This window comes from Mauremys mutica, chromosome 12, assembly GCF_020497125.1.
Source record: "Mauremys mutica isolate MM-2020 ecotype Southern chromosome 12, ASM2049712v1, whole genome shotgun sequence".
Lineage (NCBI taxonomy): Eukaryota > Metazoa > Chordata > Testudines > Geoemydidae > Mauremys > Mauremys mutica.
In genome coordinates this window covers 11,347,804-11,366,691 of record NC_059083.1, presented here as the reverse complement: position 1 = coordinate 11,366,691, position 18,888 = coordinate 11,347,804, and the positions used below count along the sequence as shown (strand labels likewise).

Here is an 18,888-nt window from a genome sequence, read left to right as displayed (position 1 = left end):
TGCCTCGTAGCTCCACATTGGTCCCACCCAGGACATGTCCCTCCTGCTCCAGCCCTGCTCCTCAGCATGTCTCCTCCATGTCAGCACTTGCAAGAGGGTCCTTAGAAGACAGCTCACAGTTGTCTTCTGCGGTGACCGCACCTAGGGAATTCTCCCATGGTCAGATGAAGGGCTTTCAGGGCCCCTTTGAACTGCTGTGGTCCTTTTACCCATCGTGAAATGTCCCTCTAAGAAGATGCACTCACCATCTCGTCTAGCTAACTCACATCACCCAGTTATGGTGGCTTTGATATTAAAGGGACTTTGCTGAGTAGTTTTCTCCAGAATGTTTTTGTGACCTTACAATATTGCTGCTCTGCTAGAGTGGAACCCACTCCTGGGTAGCAACCAGCACAAGGTCTATGTGCCATGTAAGTCTTCACTGAACGTCCACAGAAAGTCAATGAAGGCTTTTGATAATGATACCCCCTAGTGTGTCTAGCCAGACAGCGGAGAAAGCTAAAAAGCCTTTTCATCTAGCTGGGCTCCTAGTACACCTCTACCCCGATATAACACTGTCCTTGAGAGCCAAAAAATCTTATCGCATTATAGGTGAAACTGCGTTATATCGAACTTGCTTTGATCTGCCAGAGCGTGCAGCCCCGCCCCCCCCCCGCCCCCCCGGAGCACTGCTTTACCGCGTTATATCCTCATTTGTGTAATATAGGGTCACGTTATATTGGGGTAGAGGTATACCTGTGCAACCATTAAGAAAACTGGTGGGAAGTAAACAAAGTGGAACCATGTTGATTTGTAAATTGCAAGATTATGTTTAGATGTCACTTTTTTCCATTAGAAAATGGACAAACCCAGCAGGGAAAGTGTTAAAGCTGATCTGTGAAGAGGAGGTGCCTCTTTGTGTGCGCAGTGTTGTAGCTGTGTCAGTCCCACGATACTGGCGAGACAAGGTGGGTGAGGCGATATCTTTTATTGGGCCAGGCTCTGCTGGTGAGAGAGACAAGCTTTCGAGTCACACAGAGCTCTTCTTCCGGTCTACATGCTTCCCCAGATACACAAATACGGGAGCCCAGGCAGACCCATCATATCTGGTCACAGCTCTCTTAATGAAGGACTATTGGGACTGAGAGAAACCATCCTCAAACCACTCACCACAGAAAGGGCCAGTTTCCTCCAGGACACAACCAGCTTCCTTCACAAACTCTGCAACATTAACAACCTCCAGAACACCAGCCTTGCCACCATGAGTGTCACTTCCCTATACAGCACCATCCCTCATCATGACAACACAGCTGTCTGCCTCTGCTATTTACAAGACAAGAACTGGAGAAGAGCTCTGTGTAGCTCAGACCTCTGTGTGTCTCTCCCCAACAGAAGCTGGTTCAATAAAAGATATTACCTCGCCCACCTTGTCTTTCTAATGTGTCATGTTTAAAGCTGTTTACTTTCATGTCAAGTATAACAAGCCTTCTCTGATTATTTCGCAGAGGTCTGCTTACAGGACCAGAGAAATAAAGAGGGAGGTGTTAAGTTTGTAACAAAGAGAACATTTCTCCTAAGTGTTTTTCAAGCATTGAATTAAATAAAGAAATTAACCAAAACCGAACATGTTTTAAACAGTTCAGATAAGAGACATTTCATCTCTCTGATGCTCATTGTGCTAGAGTGACTGGCCCCTTTATGAAGAAATGGGGTCAGCCCTGCCTGTCCCAGATAAGCTGCCTGCTAGCCTGAGGGGGTGGGAATAAGGGGGTCAGGTGACAGCCCGATGAACACCTGGGCCACCTAGAAAGGGCTGAGAGAACTCGGGGGCGGCACTACAGGCAGCATGTTAGATTTCTGTGGGAGGCAGGGTCTGTAGGAAGCAGGGAGTTCCCTGGAAGGGAGGGCAGTGGAAATCTGCTAGGATAAAGGGCCTCTGGGGGAAAACTGCTCAGCTAAAAGAGCCAGGAGGAGCTCTGCAGAGGCGGGGAGAAGAGCAGGGAACTCCAGCGAGTAGCAGACTGTGAGAGGGACTCCAGGAAAAGCAGCCGGGAATATACCAGGGCAGGGAAGGAATTAAAGGTAGCCCAGGAGGGGCTGAGAACAGAGCCCAGAGGGAGGACTGAAGAGTAGCCCAAGGGGGACAGAAGATCCCTTTGTTGGGATGCAGGTTTGGGGCAGTTATAAATTACACCCCAAGGCCCCAGCCCAGTGAGAAGGGCCGAGGGGAGGGACTGTGACTGCGAGGGGCACCTGAGTCCCAGCACCTCCCAGGGCTCTGCTCTGCCCCCGGCTTAGAGCTCTGCCTAAAGCCCAATCCTGCCCCGTCAGCCTACACGCAGGGGACTGCACGTTACAGAGACACGAATGCGACTCCTGAGCTCCACTGTTTATACTCTGGCAGATCCATTTGAACTCAGCAGCACACGTCTCAGACAGAATCCAGCTGCCTCTTATCAAGCCACAGCTGTTCCCTTCAGCAGAGCCTGATAAGCTGCAGAATTAAAGAGCATCTGTCATTATGGTCCCTGTAGCAAGCAAGGTCCCAGACATGAGTCTTTCCTCCCCCTCACCCTGAAGGGAAGCTTGGCTCTGATGTCCTTCATCTCTGTAACTTTCCTGCAGAGCGTCAGTCGAGAATGTGAGCTGAGCGAGGGGGTCTCTGGCAAGGAATGAACTAGGCTGAATCTCATGGGGTTGGTGACCTGGTACTTTCTTGTTAGAAGTGGCCACCCTAAGTTCCTGCATCTCGACTTTCCTTTAAAAAACAAATCCGAGTCTCAGGGGAGAGAGGAAACCTGCACCGTGTGACCTGGGTAATAGAGGGCTGCAGACGGCCTGAGGACTTGTCCGGATGAATGGTTGGGGCTGGGTTCACAAAGGGACTTAAGAGCCTAGTGGGCACTTTAGACATCTCCATCCCAGAACCACGTCCCCCTGGGATTCACCAAACCCCGGCTCAGCTGCCACCAAACCCTGGAGGCAACTGATCTCGCTCAGTGCCTTAACTGTCAGAGTAAAAGTTTGCTAGGTACCTGTATCTCTGTCACTCAGCCCACGTGCTGCTGCCGCCCTCTGCTGCTGGCTGCCTAAGCCCCAGTGTGTGATGCATGAGCCAGCAGCAGACAGGCGTTCCTCCGTCTAATGCGCCTGCAGGCCCCGACCCAGTCAGCATGTTCAAAGCAGGGAGGAGCAAACCCAGGGGTTGGGGCACTCACCTGGAAAGTGGGAGACCCCATTTCAAGTTCCCCTCTAACACTGAGCTATGGGATAGTCTGAGGTGTGTGTGGTCGGGGGGGTCTCAGTCTTTCGTGTGGATAAATAATTTAAAGAGCGATTGGAGCAGAGGGACTAAATGTCACCTCAGGGCATGATGCAGAGAGATGATTTCTAGCCCCCATCTATGACTGCTTCTTGGAGCAGCTGGGCCTGGCACCCTCAAGGGGAGAGGCAATTCCTGATTTAGTCCTCAGTGGATGACAGGATCTGCCCCAAGGGGTGAATGGAGCTGAACTGCCTGGTAACAGTGACACAGTGATTAAATTTAGCATCCCTGTAGGGTGGATAATACCAAAAAAGCCCCAAACAGTGACATTTAACTTCAGAACGGGGAACTACATGAGCAGCAGGACACTTATTGGATGGAAAATGCATAGAGCTGGCACCAGGGTAAAATGCCTCCTAGCAGCACGGAGACTACTTAAAAACACCATAAAAGGCTCAGACTAAGGGTTTGTCTACCCTTACAGCGCTGCAGTGAAGACACTCCCTACACTGACCAGAGAGCTTCTCCCATCAGCATAGATAATCCACTTCCCCAACAGGCAGTAGCTGTGGCGACAGGAGAAGCCTCCCCATCAATATGGCGCTGTCTACAGCCGGTGTTTAGGTCGGTATAATTGTGTCTCTTGGGGTGGATTTTTCCCACCCCTGGACAACATAGTTATACCAATGGAAGTCTGTAGTGTAGCCCAGGGCTAAGTGTGTACCCCAAATAAAAAAAAAGACAGGAGGAGGACCAAAAAAATGCCACCCTGGCTGAACAGCAGAATAATGGAGGCTGTTAGAGGCAAAAAAATATCCTTAAATTTGCAAGACAAATCCCAATGAGGAAAAGAGGAAGAAGCACAAACTCCGGCAAGTGAATTGTAAATGTCTAAGGAGGCAGGCCAAGGAAGAGTTTGAGAAACAACTTGTTAAAGATGCAAAAACTATCCATTTTTTTAAAGTACATTCGAAGCACGAAGCCTGCCATACTGACAGGGGTGTGTGCAGTGTAGTTGTAGCTGTGTCGGTCCTAGGATGTTAGAGACACAAGGTGGGTGAGGTAATATTTTTTACTGGACCAAGTCCATTGACCTAGCTACCGCCTCTCAAGGGGGTGAATTTCCTAAAGAAACCAAACCCACGTCCATCACTGTAGAAAGTGCCCACACTGCAGTGCCACACTGGAGCAGCTGCAGCACCGCACTGGGACACTGTAGCATGTGTAGGGCAGGTCTAACCGTAAAACGTTGCACCAGTGCAGTTGTGCCGCTGTAGCGCTTAAGTGAAGATGCTCCTACACGGCCAGGAGAGCGTCTCCCCTCGGCGTAGTTAATTCCCCTCTCCGAGGGGTGGTAGCTCTGACGGGAGAACCCCCCCGCCATTGACATAGCGCTGTCTACACAGGGAATTAGGTCAGTGTAACTACATGACTCGGGTGGGGATTTTTCACACCCCCGAGTGACATAGCCACACCACAGTACGTTTGTAGTGTAGACCTGGCCGCGGCGTAGATGGACTCTTAGGCACCAAATTCCCTGAGAGAGGCAGTGGTTGGTTTCCTCCCCCTCGCTTTCTCTCCCATTGGCTGGCTTAGGCAGTTCCCCGCCTAGCGTGCTGGCTTTGTGACTCCCATTCTGAGGCACCGATCTCTCCCCATGCATTGCACAGGGAACCCGGGCACCTAACTCAGGGTACGTCTACACTACGGGATTATTCCGAATTTACATAAACCGGTTTTGCAAAACAGATTGTATAAAATCGAGTGCGCGCGGCCACACTAAACACATTAAATCGGTGGTGTGCATCCATGGTCCGAGGCTAGCGTCGATTTCTGGAGCGTTGCACTGTGGGTAGCTATCCCGTAGCTATCCCATAGTTCCCGCAGCCTCCCCCGCCCCTTGGCATTTCCGGGTTGAGATCCCAGTGCCTGATGGGGCAAAAATCATTGTCGCGGGTGGTTCTGGGTACAGCCTCACCCCTCCCTCCCTGAGCAGCAGACAACCGTTTCACGCCTTTTTTTGCTTGGTGAACTGTGCAGACGCCATAGCACAGCAAGCATGGACCCTGCTCAGCTCAATACCGCAATCGTGAATGTTTTAAACACCTCGCGCACTCTCGTGCAGTCTATGGTGAACCAGGACCTTCAAACCGAGGCGAGGAGGAGGCGGATACGGCAGCGCGGCGATGACAGTGATGAGGACGTAGACACAGAATTCTCTCAAACCGCGGGCCCCTGCGCTTTGGAGATCCTGATGGTAATGGGGCAGATTCTATCCATTGAACGCCGATTTTGGGCCCGGGAAACAAGCACTGACTGGTGGGACCGCATTGTGTTGCAGGTGTGGGACGATTCCCAGTGGCTGCGAAACTTTCGCATGCGTAAGGGCACTTTCATGGAACTTTGTGACTTGCTTGCCCCTGCCCTGAAACGCCATAATACCAAGATGAGAGCAGCCCTCACAGTAGAGAAGCGAGTGGCGATAGCCCTGTGGAAGCTTGGGAATCAATTTGGAGTTGGAAAATCTACTGTGGGGGCTGCTGTGATGCAAGTAGCCAAAGCAATCACTAAGCTGCTGCTACGAAAGGTTGTGACTCTGGGAAACGTGCAGGCCATAGTGGATGGCTTTGCTGCACTGGGATTCCCTAACTGTGGGGGGGTGATAGATGGAACCCATAACCCTATCTTGGCACCGCAGCGCCAGGGCACCCAGTACGTAAACCGGAAGGGGTACTTTTCAATGGTGCTGCAAGCACTGGTAGATCACAAGGGACGTTTCACAAACATCCACATGGGATGGCCAGGGAGGGTTCATGACGCTCGCGTCTTCAGAAGCACTACTCTGTTTAAACGGCTGCAGCAAGGGAATTACTTCCCAGACCAGAAAATAACAGTTGGGGATGTTGAAATGCCTGTCGTTACCCTGGGGGACCCAGCCTACCCCTTGATGCCATGGCTCATGAAGCCATACACAGGCAGCCTGGACAGTGGTCAGGATCTGTTCAATTACAGGCTGAGCAAGTGCAGAATGGTGGTGGAATGTGCATTTGGCCGTTTAAAGGCGCGCTGGCAGACATTACTGACTCGCTCAGACCTCAGCCAAACCAATGTCCCCTATGTTATTACTGCTTGCTGTATTCTCCACAATCTCTGTGAGAGTAAGGGGGAGACCTTTATGGCGGGGTGGGAGGCTGAGGCAAATCACCTGGCCGCTGATTACGCGCAGCCAGACACCAGGGAGATTAGAAGAGCACACCAGGAAGCGGTGCGCATCAGAGAAGCTTTGAAAACGAGCTTCATCAATGGCCAGGGTACAGTGTGACTGCTGTGTTTGTTGATGAACACCCAACCCCCTTGATTGACTCAGTCCCTGTAAGCAACTCCCCCTCCCCCTTCGAGTACAGCTTACTTATGCAAATAAAGTCACTCATTTAAAAAGCATGAATTCTTTATTGATTCATTATAAAAAGAGGGAGAGAAGTAAGGGTGTGGTTTGGGAGGAGGATAGGAGGGATGGAGAAGGCCATTAAAAAAAAATTCAGAGTAACGACATCCTTCTGGTTGGGCTGTCCACGGGGGTGGAGTGGGCGGGTGCACGGAGCCTCCCCCCACGCGTTCTTACACGTCTGGGTGAGGAGGATGTGGAACATGGTGAGGGTTGAGGGTGGTTATACAGGGGCTGCAGTGGCACTCTGTGATCCTGCTGCCGTTCCTGAAGCTCCACAAGACGCCGGAGCATGTCAGTTTGATCACGGAGCAGCCCCAGAGTTGCATCCCGCCACCGCTGATCTTCCTGCCGCCACCGCTGATTTTCCTGCCGGTCTTCCTGCCGCCACCTCTCATCTCGGTTGTCCCTCCTGTCCTCACGTTCACTGGCCTCTTTCCTGTAATTTGAAACCACGTCCTTCCACTCATTCAGATGAGCTCTTTCATTGCGTGTAACTTCCATAATATCCGAGAACATCTCATCTCGCGTCTTCTTTTTCCTCCGCCTTATCTGTGCTAGCCTTTGGGATGGAGGAGGGATGGTTGAAAAATTTGCAGCTGCATGAGGGAGATAAATATTTAGAAAGATACATTTTACAGAACAATGGTTATACTCTTTCACAGTGAACAGCACTATTCACCTAGCACATGTGATTTCCCTACAAGGTCGCATTTTTCATCTTAATAGTGAGTGCTTGCAGCTCTGGAGTTACAGATCTCACAGACACAGGTCCAGGCATCAGAATTCAGCTTGCATGCGGCCATGGTAAGCCACTGTCTTTCGGCTTCTGCAGTGATTTACCTCTCCCCCCCAACGCATGGCTAATACCACGCTAGCTCCCTGCTAATCAACAACCTTCCCCCTCCCCCCTACCCACTGCGTGTCTGGTAGCTTGGGGAAGATCGCCGGTGACCAAACACAGAAAAGATCATCGGCATTTCACTCCTCCCCTCCCCCCGCTTCGCTACGTGCAGGAAAGTGTTTTTTTTAAGCTGCTGCAGTCCACGAACCCAGTAGAAAAATGGCCACCCCCCTTACTTAAATTCCTGATTTTTAACCAGGTTATCCTGAACGATATCACTTTGCTGAGGATAACAGAACAAGATAAAGAGCGGATGCTTCTTGAATGCCAGCAGTCACCGGGACCATACGCTGCTATGCTTTGCCACGCAATGATACCTGATTACTTGCTACATGCATGGCGTGGTAAAGTGTCCTACCATGGTGGGCGGAACAAGGCTGCCTTGCCCAGAAACCTTCTGCAAAGGCTTCTGGAGTACCTACAGGAGCGCTTCATCGAGATGTCCCTGGAGGATTTCCTCTCAATCCCTGGACATGTTAACAAACTTTTCTAAGTAACTATACTGTCTGCGAATGCATCCCAAGTCCTCAGGGCAAATCAATCATTAAAAAAGGCTTGCTTAAAAAACAATGTTTGCTATTTGCAAAGGTACACTCACCAGAGCTCCCTTCCATGGCGTCATTGTCTGGGATAGTGGCTTGTGAGTGCTGGGAGGACGGTAATTCCGTCAGGGTGATAAAAAGCTCCTGGCTGCTGGGGCTCACGGAGTGCTGTGTGCTCTCTGCTAGGTCTTCCTCCTCTTCTTCATCTTCATCTTCCCCGTCTGCATAATCCTCAGCCATGGCAGAGATTACAACCCCCACCTCGGAATCCACCATCAGGGGTGGGGTACTTGTGGCGCAGCCCCCTAAAATTGCATGCAGCTCAGCATAGAAGCGGCATGTTTTTCGACCTGCCCCGGACCTTCCGTTTGCTTCTTTGGTTTTCTGGTAGCCTTGTCTGAGCTCCTTAACTTTCACTCTGCACTGCACTGAGTCCCGGCTGTGGCCTTTATCCGTCATAGCCTTAGAAATTCTTTCAAATACTTTTTCATTTCATCTTTTGGAACGCAGTTCTGTTAGCACTGAATCCTCTCCCCAGATAGCGATCAGATCCAGTACCTCCCGTGCAGTCCATGCTGGGGCTCTTTTACGATTCTCAGGAGACTGCATTGTTAACTGTGCTGATGAGCTGTGCGTGGTCACCTGTGATGATGAGCTCTCCACGCTGGGGAAGCAGGAAATGAATTTCAAAAGTTCACGGGGCTTTTCCTGTCTACCTGGCCAGTGCATCCGAGTTCAGAATGCTGTCCAGAGCGGTCACTGGTGCACTGTGGGATACCGCCCGGAGGCCAATACCGTCGATCAGCGGCCACACTAACCCTAATCCGATATGGTAATACCGATACTAGCGTTACTCCTCTCGTTAGGGAGGAGTACAGAAACCGGTTTAAAGAGCCATTAAAATCGATATAAGGTGCCTCCTAGTGTGGACGGTTGTGGCGTTAAATCGGTTTTACGCTCCTAAAACCGATTTAAACGCCTAGTGTAGACCAGGCTTCACCCACGTGCTGCTGCCGCCCTCTGCTGCTGGCTGCCTAAGCCCCAGTGTGTGATGCATGAGCCAGCAGCAGACAGGCGTTCCCCCGCCTAATGCGCCTGCAGGCCCCGACCCAGTCAGCATGTTCAAAGCAGGGAGGAGCAAACCCAGGGGTTGAGGCACTCACCTGGCAAGTGGGAGACCCCATTTCAAGTTCCCCTATAACACTGAGCTATGGGATAGTCTGAGGTGTGTGTGGTCGGGGGGGTCTCAGTCTTTCGTGTGGATAAATAATTTAAAGAGCGATTGGAGCACAGGGACTAAATGTCACCTCAGGGCATGATGCAGAGACATGATTTCTAGCCCCCCATCTATGACTGCTTCTTGGAGCAGCTGGGCCTGGCACCCACAAGGGGAGAGGCAATTCCTGATTTAGTCCTCAGTGGAAGACAGGATCTGCCCCAAGAGGTGAATGGAGCTGAACTGCCTGGTAACAGTGACACAGTGATTAAATTTAGCATCCCTGTAGGGTGGATAATACCAAAAAAGCCCCAAACAGTGACATTTAACTTCAGAAAGGGGAACTACACGAGCAGCAGGACGCTTGTTGGATGGAAAATGCACAGAGCTGGCACCAGGGTAAAATGCCTTCTAGCAGCACGGACACTACTTAAAAACACCATAAAAGGCTCAGACTAAGGGGCTTGTCTACCCTTACAGCGCTGCAGTGAAGACACTCCCTACGCTGACCAGAGAGCTTCTCCCATCAGCATAGATAATCCACCTCCCCAACAGGCAGTAGCTGTGGTGACAGGAGAAGCCTCCCCATCAATATGGCGCTGTCTACAGCCGGTGTTTAGGTCGGTATAATCGTGTCTCTTGGGGTGGATTTTTCCCATCCCTGGACAACATAGTTATACCAATGGAAGTCTGTAGTGTAGCCCACGGCTAAGTGTGTACCCCAAATAAAAAAAAAAAGACAGGACCAAAAAAATGCCACCCTGGCTGAACAGCAGAATAATGGAGGCTGTTAGAGGCAAAAAGATATCCTTAAATTCGCAAGACAAATCCCAATGAGGAAAAGAGGAAGAAGCACAAACTCCGGCAAGTGAATTGTAAATGTCTAAGGAGGCAGGCCAAGGAAGAGTTTGAGAAACAACTTGTTAAAGATGCAAAAGCTATCCATTTTTTTAAAGTACATTTGAAGCAGGAAGCCTGCCATACTGACAGTGGTGTGTGCAGTGTAGTTGTAGCTGTGTCGATCCCAGGATGTTAGAGACACAAGGTGGGTGAGGTAATATTTTTTACTGGACCAAGTCCATTGACCTAGCTACCATCTCTCAAGGGGGTGAATTTCCTAAAGAAACCAAACCCACGTCCATCACTGTAGAAAGTGTCCACACTGCAGTGCCACACTGGAGCAGCTGCAGCGCCGCACTGGGACACTGTAGCATGTGTAGGGCAGGTCTAACCGTAAAACATTGCACCAGTGCAGTTGTGCCGCTGTAGCGCTTAAGTGAAGACGCTCCTACACGACTAGGAGCGCGTCTCCCCTCGACGTAGTTAATTCCCCTCTCCGAGGGGCGGTAGCTCTGATGGGAGAACCCCCCCCCCCTTGACATAGCACTGTCTACACAGGGAATTAGTCAGTGTAACTACATGACTCGGGTGGGGATTTTTCACACCCCCGAGTGACATAGCTGCACCACAGTACGTTTGTAGCATAGACCTGGCCGCAGCGTAGACGGACTCTTAGGCACCAAATTCCCCGAGAGAGGCGGCGGTTGGCATCCTCCCCCTCGCCTTCTCTCCCATTGGCTGGCTTAGGCAGTTCCCCGCCTAGCGCGCTGGCATTGTGACTCCCATTCTGAGGTGCCGATAGCTCCCCATGCATTGTACAGGGAACCCGGGCACAGGGCCGGCTTTAGGAAGTATGGGGTCCAATTCGAACATTTTCAGCGAGGCCCCGGCAGGGATGACTTAAAAAAAAAAACATGTAAAAAAAAGCCTTTCATTTCTTAGCAACCGGTTCCCTATAAAAAGTTCTGATTTAAGGGATGTGCCACAGTATGTATTTTTTGTACCAACAGAGTTACCATACGTCCATATTTTCCCAGAACGAATTTTTAAAATTTAGCCTGACATGTCTGGGAAAATACGGCTGTATGTTAACCCTACCTAAAGTTCTTTTTTAAAAAGATGGACCTGAACTAGAAATGAGCTCTGTTTTACATGTGTGGCTCCCCACCACTCCCTGGGGGTGTGCTAGGGTGACCAGATGTCCCGATTTTATAGGGAGAGTCCTGATTTTTGGGTCATTTTCTTATATAGAATCCTATTACCCCCCACCCCCATCCCAATTTTTCACACTTGCTGTCTGGTCACCCTAGGGTGTGCACATGTGTGTGTCCCAGCTGCTCCCTGCCCCCCTCATTGAAGCAGGTGTGCAGGATTACTGCCCTGGGAACTGCAGGGCACCAGTGGCCATGGGGCTGGCTGGAGGCAGGGCAGGGGCAGGGCAGGGGCTGACTGGAGGTAAGGTCTGGCCGCAGGCAGGGCAAGGGGTGTGGGGCTGGCTGGAGACAGAGGTGTGTGGGGTGGGCTGGCTGGCTTCAGGCAGGGCCTCAGGGGGGGTGCGGCAGGGGTTGGCAGGGCTGGAGACAGAGGAGTGCGGGACTGGCTGGCTTCCGGCAGCGGGTGCGGGGCTGGTGCGAGCAGGACAGGGGGTGCAGGGCTGGTGCGGGCAGGGCAGGAGGTGTGGCAGGGGCTGGCTGGAGACGGACTGGCTGCAGGCAGGGGGTCTGGGCAGGGCAGGGGGTGCAGGGCTGGCTGCAGACAGGGGCTGGCTGCAGACCGGCGGTGCAGCGGGGGCTGGCTGTGGGCAGGGGTGGGGGTACAGGGGGTACAGCCCACTCTGTACAGTGAGTGCCCCCTCCTCCCTTCCCCACCAGGGTAGCAGCAGCAGCCTGGGGCTCAGGGGTATTTAAAGGGCCTGGGCTCCCCTGCTTCCACCACCCTGGTCCTGTAAATAGCTGAGGGAGCCCTGGGGGAAGCGGCAGGGCTCCAGTGGCTATTTAAAGGGCCGGGGCGGTAGAAGCAAGGGGAGCCCCGGACTTTTTAAACAGCCCCCAGAGCCCCGCAGCCCAACCCCAGGGCTCCAGCAGTGGGTCTCTGGTGGCAATTTAAAGGGCCTGGGGCTCCAGTCCCTGCTGGGAGCCCCAGGCCCTTTAAATTGCCCCCTGGGGAAGCTGGACCACCCCGGTACAGCGCACCAGCTTTTGCCCGTACGCCGTACTGGGGCTTGGGCGCGGGGCCCGATTCAGGGGAATTGGTTGAATTGGCCTAAAGCCGGCCCTGCCCGGGCACCTAACTCAGGCTTTGTGACTCCCAGGGACTTTCTAGGCACCGTGACACTCAGCATCCCAATGCACAAGTCCCTTTGTGAATCTAGCCCTTAGGGTGTGGCAGGCTGGGGTGTCAATCTAGCTTGCGCTCACTGGCCGTGTGGACAGTCTGACAGGACTGCAAGTGCCATAGGGAATTTTTAGTGGACAAGAGGAGGGTCCCCAGGGCAGTCCGTGTGCGCACAGAAAGCTTGTGTGCGGTAGGTTTACATCCCAGCCTGCTGCCCACAATGTGCTTGTCTAGACAAGCCCCAAGACGGTCTCTCTAAGCTGGGGGAGCTGCCCCCCACACCGCAGCGGGGTGTTAACGCCGATCTGCACTGATGATAAATCCCACTGTTCTAATGGAAGGAAGGAGAGGGAGGATCAAGGGATAAGGGTCCGTCCAATTGACTGGGAGCAGCAGCTCACTGTGACCCCACAAAAGGGTGGTGCCTGAGACACCACCACTTTCTGCCCCTCACCCTCCATCTGACACTGGGAGCACAAAGACCGGAGGGAGGACAGAGCCCAGGGGAACCCAGCAGAGCCCACAGACAGGGCTGTAGTAAGACATTTGAGGGCCCTACACACAACTTCTTCTCAGGGTCCCCCTTGCACAGGCAGGAGCAGTGGCCACATTCTTACCAGTGATAACATGTCACTGCCTCCAGCTGCCGGCCCAGAGGAGCTGATGTGCGACAGAAGGAGGATGGCTGAATTCCCTGCTCTGCCCATGCTCTTGTGTCACTCTGGGCAAGTCACTTAGGGTGGGATTCACAAAAATACTCAGGCATCTAACTCCCCTTGAAAACAATGAGCGTTAGGCACCTAAATACCTTTGTGAATCCTACCGTTAGTCTCTCTGTGCCTCAGTTTTTCCATCTGTAGCATGGGGATAATAGCCCTGCCCTGCCTCACAGGCAAGTGAGAGGATAAATACAGTAAAGATTGTGACATGCTCAGATACTATGGTAATGGGGCAGAGGGGCAGATCAGCACCTTAGCCCTTGTCTACACTAGGAGGTGATTCTGGTGCAGTTATACTGAAAGCCCTGTAGTGTGGACACAGCTATATCCATATCTAAGGGCTTCTACCACTACAGCTTATGCCAGTGCCCCCGATCAGCATAAGCTACACTGCAATAAGCACAGGCACCTTGGGAAAACTTCAGCTACACTGGGGGCTTTACTGGCACACCCATGTTAGGAAAAATACTCTTAACTGATATAGCTACATTGGTAAAATGTTTAGGTCTTAGGCTGATGTTGAAAATTTAACATCAGCAAGTTATACAATGGAGCTTTACTCAAACATCTCTCAGACAGTAAACCTCAGGCAGCACTTACAGCATTGGATCTAACGGGGAACCGTCCACCCAGGTCCATTTCCCCCCTGGGGGTGTCACTTTAAGTCCAATCCAGACGTAGCTTGCACCTTGTATAACATCCTGTATGGAATCCTGTGAGGTGCAAAGCAGAGGGGGAGGGGTGAACATGCTGTAAGATGCTGGGACTCCCTGAGCACTCCTGTTTAATACCTGCTCTTGGCTTCAGTGGCTCTGCCCATAATGTCATCCGGGGAACCCATCAGCATCTGAGCTAATTCACCCTCACCGGGCAGAGTCCCAGTGCAGGGGTGGGAAATGTGCCTCTCTCTGTGCAGGTGTGGTAATGCCAGCGCCAGTCCTTGGTGTCACAGGGTGAGCTGGCCCTTTAAGAGAGTCCTGGGTTCAGCCCCACCTGTGACTAGGTGCCCCTGGACTGGGAGGTTCAGGTGAGGGAAGCAGGTGACCAGGATCCAGGCCTGGTGGGGCTACAAGGGCAGCCCGAGGTCGGTCTGGGCAGGGCGAGATTTGGTGGCGTAGGGGGGTTGTGTGAGTAGCTCTATGCAGAATGACTCTGCTGAGCTCCCAGACAGGGCTCAGGGGGGCAGAGCCTGCAGGAGCCAGCTGGGCAGTCTGGGGTGGGAACGCTGTGGGGGTCTTGTTCAGAACTGTATGTTAATCAGCCAGATGCCCCAGAAGGGGAGAAAACGCCCCAGTGTGGAGTTTGATTAACTGGGGGAACAGGAAAAATGGGGCAGAGGGTTAGAGCCAGGCTGGATAAACCTGCTGCTCTGGGACTGTAGCTAGGGACACACGTCTCTCTCCAGCTGCAGTTTGAGCCTGTATTTTGTTACCATCTCCTCCTCGTTCTGGATCACGAGCATGCGAGAGCTCTTCCCCGAGCAGTCGTCACGGCTCCCAGTCCAGTTTTTACTCTTTTTAGACCACCAGTAGCACTTGTCCCCATGAAGCAGCCAGTCCCTGGGGCAGAGTTTGCACCCAGAGCCCTCTGGAGGGGGAAATGGGAGCAGAGGTGTCATTAATTCTGAACATGCAAACTATGGCTGGGTGAAAACTCTTGTTCAAAGTTCTTTTTTAATGGAAAATGCCATTTTGACCAAAATAAATGTGTTTATTTTAGTTAACATTTTTCATTTTTTGATGGGGAGAAGGGACTCAAAATGGAAATACTGATGGGGGGGGGGGTAGAGATGGAGGATTTCATTCAGTTTTGAAGGGGAAATAAACACTTACTCTTAACATTTCCCACCACTGGAAAAGAGGGGGAGGACTTTCGGAGGACATCAAACTGTCATTTCTTTTCATATTTTTCATGAACTAGGTTTACAATATATCAGCTCTAGTTCTAGATATTGCTTAAGTTTTTTACCTACAGCCATGTAAAAAGCCTTTAGACGCAATGTACTAGCAAGGGCTTTTCTCAGGGCCAGCACTCAAGCAGCCGGGCACGCTGTAGGCCAGGGCAGCAAGGTGCTGGGAGGCCAGAGAGGAGAGAATTCGCTCCAAGTCTTTACACAGAGTTGGTTTCTTACTAAAGATCTGCTCTGACTCAGTCACAAGTTCTGGGCTCGATGCAGGAATCACTGGGTGGGAGGAATCTCTGGCTTGGTGCATTCAAATGTAGTTCCTTGGGGGTTGACTATGTCAGTTTATAAAAGCTGAACGGAGACAGACTCAGGCTGGGCCCTGACGGGAGACCTCAAGGGAAACTCAGTGTTGAAACAAATAATAGGGGTGACTGAGAAGGAGGGACACCCCTGACTAAGGCAGAACTGAACCCAGAGACCCAACCTGGCAGCTGGGGGCGCTGTACCTCTGCTGGTGTCACGATTCAGCTGAGAGTTAAAAGCAAGGTCCCATTATGGTCATTACAAATCCTATGGCTCTTCTTTAATGGTGGAGGTCTGAATCGGTTCAAATTACAGTTCGGGGGACTACAATTTGCCTCCTGCAAATGCCCTGGGAAATTCCAATAGGGGAGTGGATTCTGCTTCAACCATTCCCCTAAGAGATCGTCTGCCAGTGTTGTGTGCTGCTGAACAGCTGTTGAGTTTCACCCCAGAGGTGGCTGCATGTCAGTGGTGGGGGAAATGATTCCCATAAGTACTATGTGGTTTGTAAAGCACTTTGGGATCCCGCCTCTCAAGCAGTTGAATTATTTATTACACTTTTGTTAAGATTGTGCTCTAGCAATGGGAATTATTCTGCCCACTAGATGTCACTGCTGCTCCTCTGCACAAAGGGCTGAGACTTGTTTATTGTGCTTAGACCGTTCACTCCCTGGGGAAGGGATTGTCTTTTTGGGATGTGTTTTTTATGGCATCTGGCACAAGGGGTCCTCGATCCCCGAGGCAGGACTGCAATACAAAGAAATACAGTAGAGCTGAGAGGTTCCTGCCCTGGATCGGGTTTGGGGTTGGGCTAGGGATGCTGCACACTAGGGTGACCAGACAGCAAGTGTGAAAAATCGGGACGGGGTGGGGGGTAATAGGAGCCTATATAAGAAAAAGTCCCAAAAATCAGGACTGTCCCTATAAAATCGGGACATCTGGTCACCCTACTGCACACACATAGTACGACAATCTCTGCCACAAAGAGCTCCCAGCCTAGACATCTGATGTGAAACATGTGGAGATAAAGAGGATGACAGCAACAAGGAAAGAGAGAGACAAGCTGGGTAATTCCTGTTCCTGGACTAACTTCCATTGGTGGAAGATACAAACGTGGAGCTCCACAGAGCTCTTCTTCTGGGCTGGGGGAGGAAATCAGAGGAAACCCGAAGAAGAGCTCTGTGGAGCTCCAAAGTTTGTACCTTTCACCATCAGAAGTTGGCCCGTGGTCTTGTCTCGCTAACTTTCTGGGACCAACCCAACCACAACACCACTGCAGCCAACAAGGGAGAGTAACCCAGCCATATTGGTACAGACAAAGGCAGCCACAGCATGTGTCTTGCACCCACCCACTGCGATGGATGAAGTGAAAAAAGACAGGGGCGCTTGGGGTGTATAGCACATCATGACACCCAAGCATTCAAGCATATTAAAAGGTCGTTCCGTTCCGCCCCCCATCAACTTAAACATCACCCTGCTGGCTAAACATTGTTCTCCTGCCGTAGTTATGAGCAGAATTGATTGAAAATTTTCTGTCCACTTTTCTTGACCCAAAAAATTGCCTTTTCTTTTCAGAATGAAAATCACCACAGAAAATGTTTCAGTTGACATTTTCCAGTTTTTGGTTAAAATAAACGTGTTCCCCTGGAAACTGTAAATTTCCTCCTACATTTAGCCTCCTTTTCACTGCCCAAGCGGCAGTGTTGCCAACTCTCACATTTAAGCACAAGTTTAATTATATTTGGTGTTTTTTCCTTTGAGCCCCAGCTCTTGGAGTCAGGGGATTGTGAGAATTTCATTTTTTTTTTTAAAAAGAAAAGTTTGAAAATGTGACTTTAGTGCAGTCTAGAAGCTCAGAAACCAGAAGGTGAGTAAGAGAAAAAAAAACCCAACTGCAAAAGTATGATTTTTCTAAAATCTTATGATTTTTGAGGGCCTGACTAATGGTTTTTGAGCAGCAGGGGATGGCAGTGCTGGAGTGGTGTAAATGAAGGGACTTTGGTGCGAATGAGAATCTAGCCCATGGTATTTCAGGCTGACAGTGTCACTTTAACACGGTGACTGGGTTTTCAGTCACAGGGAATCTGCAAACTCTTCCAGGGAGAGTGACTTGTGGTTCTGGGATAGTAGGAGCCGGGATTACCTGCCAAGCTGCCATTGTGGGGTTCACACAGAACTGATTTCAAGCGAGACCGGAAATCCTCCAGGGAGGAGCTGCATTCAGTGTTACTGACGATTCTGGCACCATCATTCTCTGATGCATTTGTAGCTCCTCTGGTCTGTCCTTCACACAAGACGGGCAACAGGGAAACTTCAAAACATCATCACAGTCACTTCTAAAACAACTATTTAGGGATTAAAAACCAGCCTGTAGAGGGTGTAAAATCAAGGTTCCATCACAGCTAGGCCAGGGACAGAGACAAACTCATTCACTACACCTGTAAGCAGGGTCTGATGAGCTCTCCTCTGACATCTAGTGATGAACTGGGGGAAGGTCTCAGGAGCAGAATGTATTTGCATAGACACGCCTACTCTGGCTAGGCATTCAGCAGACAGACCTGCTTTGTCAAAGTGATCAATTTTGGCTGGTGATGGGTTACAAATTGAATGCAGGGTAATGAAATGTTGTTCTACTGATTGTACAGGTCACGGGCAGCAGAATTTTGCTTTGCCTGACCTGATTGAGGGGGTCACCCTAACCTTAACCTCACTTTGCTAAGCACGGGGTAGGGATGCCAACTCTCGTTAAGGATTGGTGTATGGGTTATGATTGTCTGTGGTGTCTGCCTGTAGTGTTAAGGTATGTCTCCACAGTAGTTAAATATCTGGTTGGCTGATGTTAGTTGCTTTGGGTTTGAGCTGCAGGATTTAAGATTTGTAATGTACGTATGTAGGCTTAGGCTGGAAATTGGGTGCTGGGAGTCTGCTAGTGTGGGGAGAGTCCTAGAGCCTAGGTTCTAACCTAAACCCAAATGTTTACACAGCAATTTTACAGACCCACAGCCTGAGTCAGCTGTAGGTGTTTAATTGTAGTGTAGACACATCCTCCCTTCTCCAGTGTTTAAAGAGAGCTGACTGGACTCAACTGAGAGTCCTTGTTTCTGTTCAGTGGTGCCTAGAGCTGAGATCACTGCTGAGTGGATCTAGGGGCTGATTCTTAGAGGTCAGATGGCAGTGAGCATCAAGCAGCGACAGTGAGGGGGGAGCCCATGTGACTGCACCTCTAAACTCTGGATCTTCGCCGACTAAGGACGGCAGCTGTGAGTGGGGTGCAGTGGAGAGAGCGGGGAGTGGTGTGTTTGTTCATCTGACTTTCACATTGGAAGGTGGGAAACTGAAGCAAAGGACACTGCCCAGCGTACAGGGGAGTGGATATTTGGACTTACCGTTCGTGGTGGGGGTGTTTTCCCAAATTAATGCTGGGTTCCCTTTAAC

At 51.0% G+C, this 18,888-nt stretch overlaps 2 protein-coding genes across 2 annotated transcripts in view; both read right to left on the bottom strand.

Annotated features, from left to right (window-relative positions):
• LOC123345649 (protein S100-A16-like) overlaps positions 1-18,888 on the bottom strand; it is a 294,793-nt gene that overhangs the window by 72,119 nt on the left and 203,786 nt on the right. The gene's annotated exons all lie outside the window — the stretch shown is intronic.
• The window catches only part of LOC123345714 (killer cell lectin-like receptor subfamily F member 1), a 52,643-nt gene that overhangs the window by 30,645 nt on the left and 3,110 nt on the right, over positions 1-18,888 (bottom strand). The window contains exons 3-6 of the mRNA XM_044982744.1: positions 17,597-17,764; positions 14,677-14,831; positions 13,845-13,957; positions 2,337-2,473 (exon numbers count right to left, since the gene is read on the bottom strand). Coding sequence (XP_044838679.1) covers positions 2,337-2,473; positions 13,845-13,957; positions 14,677-14,831; positions 17,597-17,764 — 573 coding nt within the window. The remainder of the gene's footprint in view (positions 1-2,336; positions 2,474-13,844; positions 13,958-14,676; positions 14,832-17,596; positions 17,765-18,888) is intronic.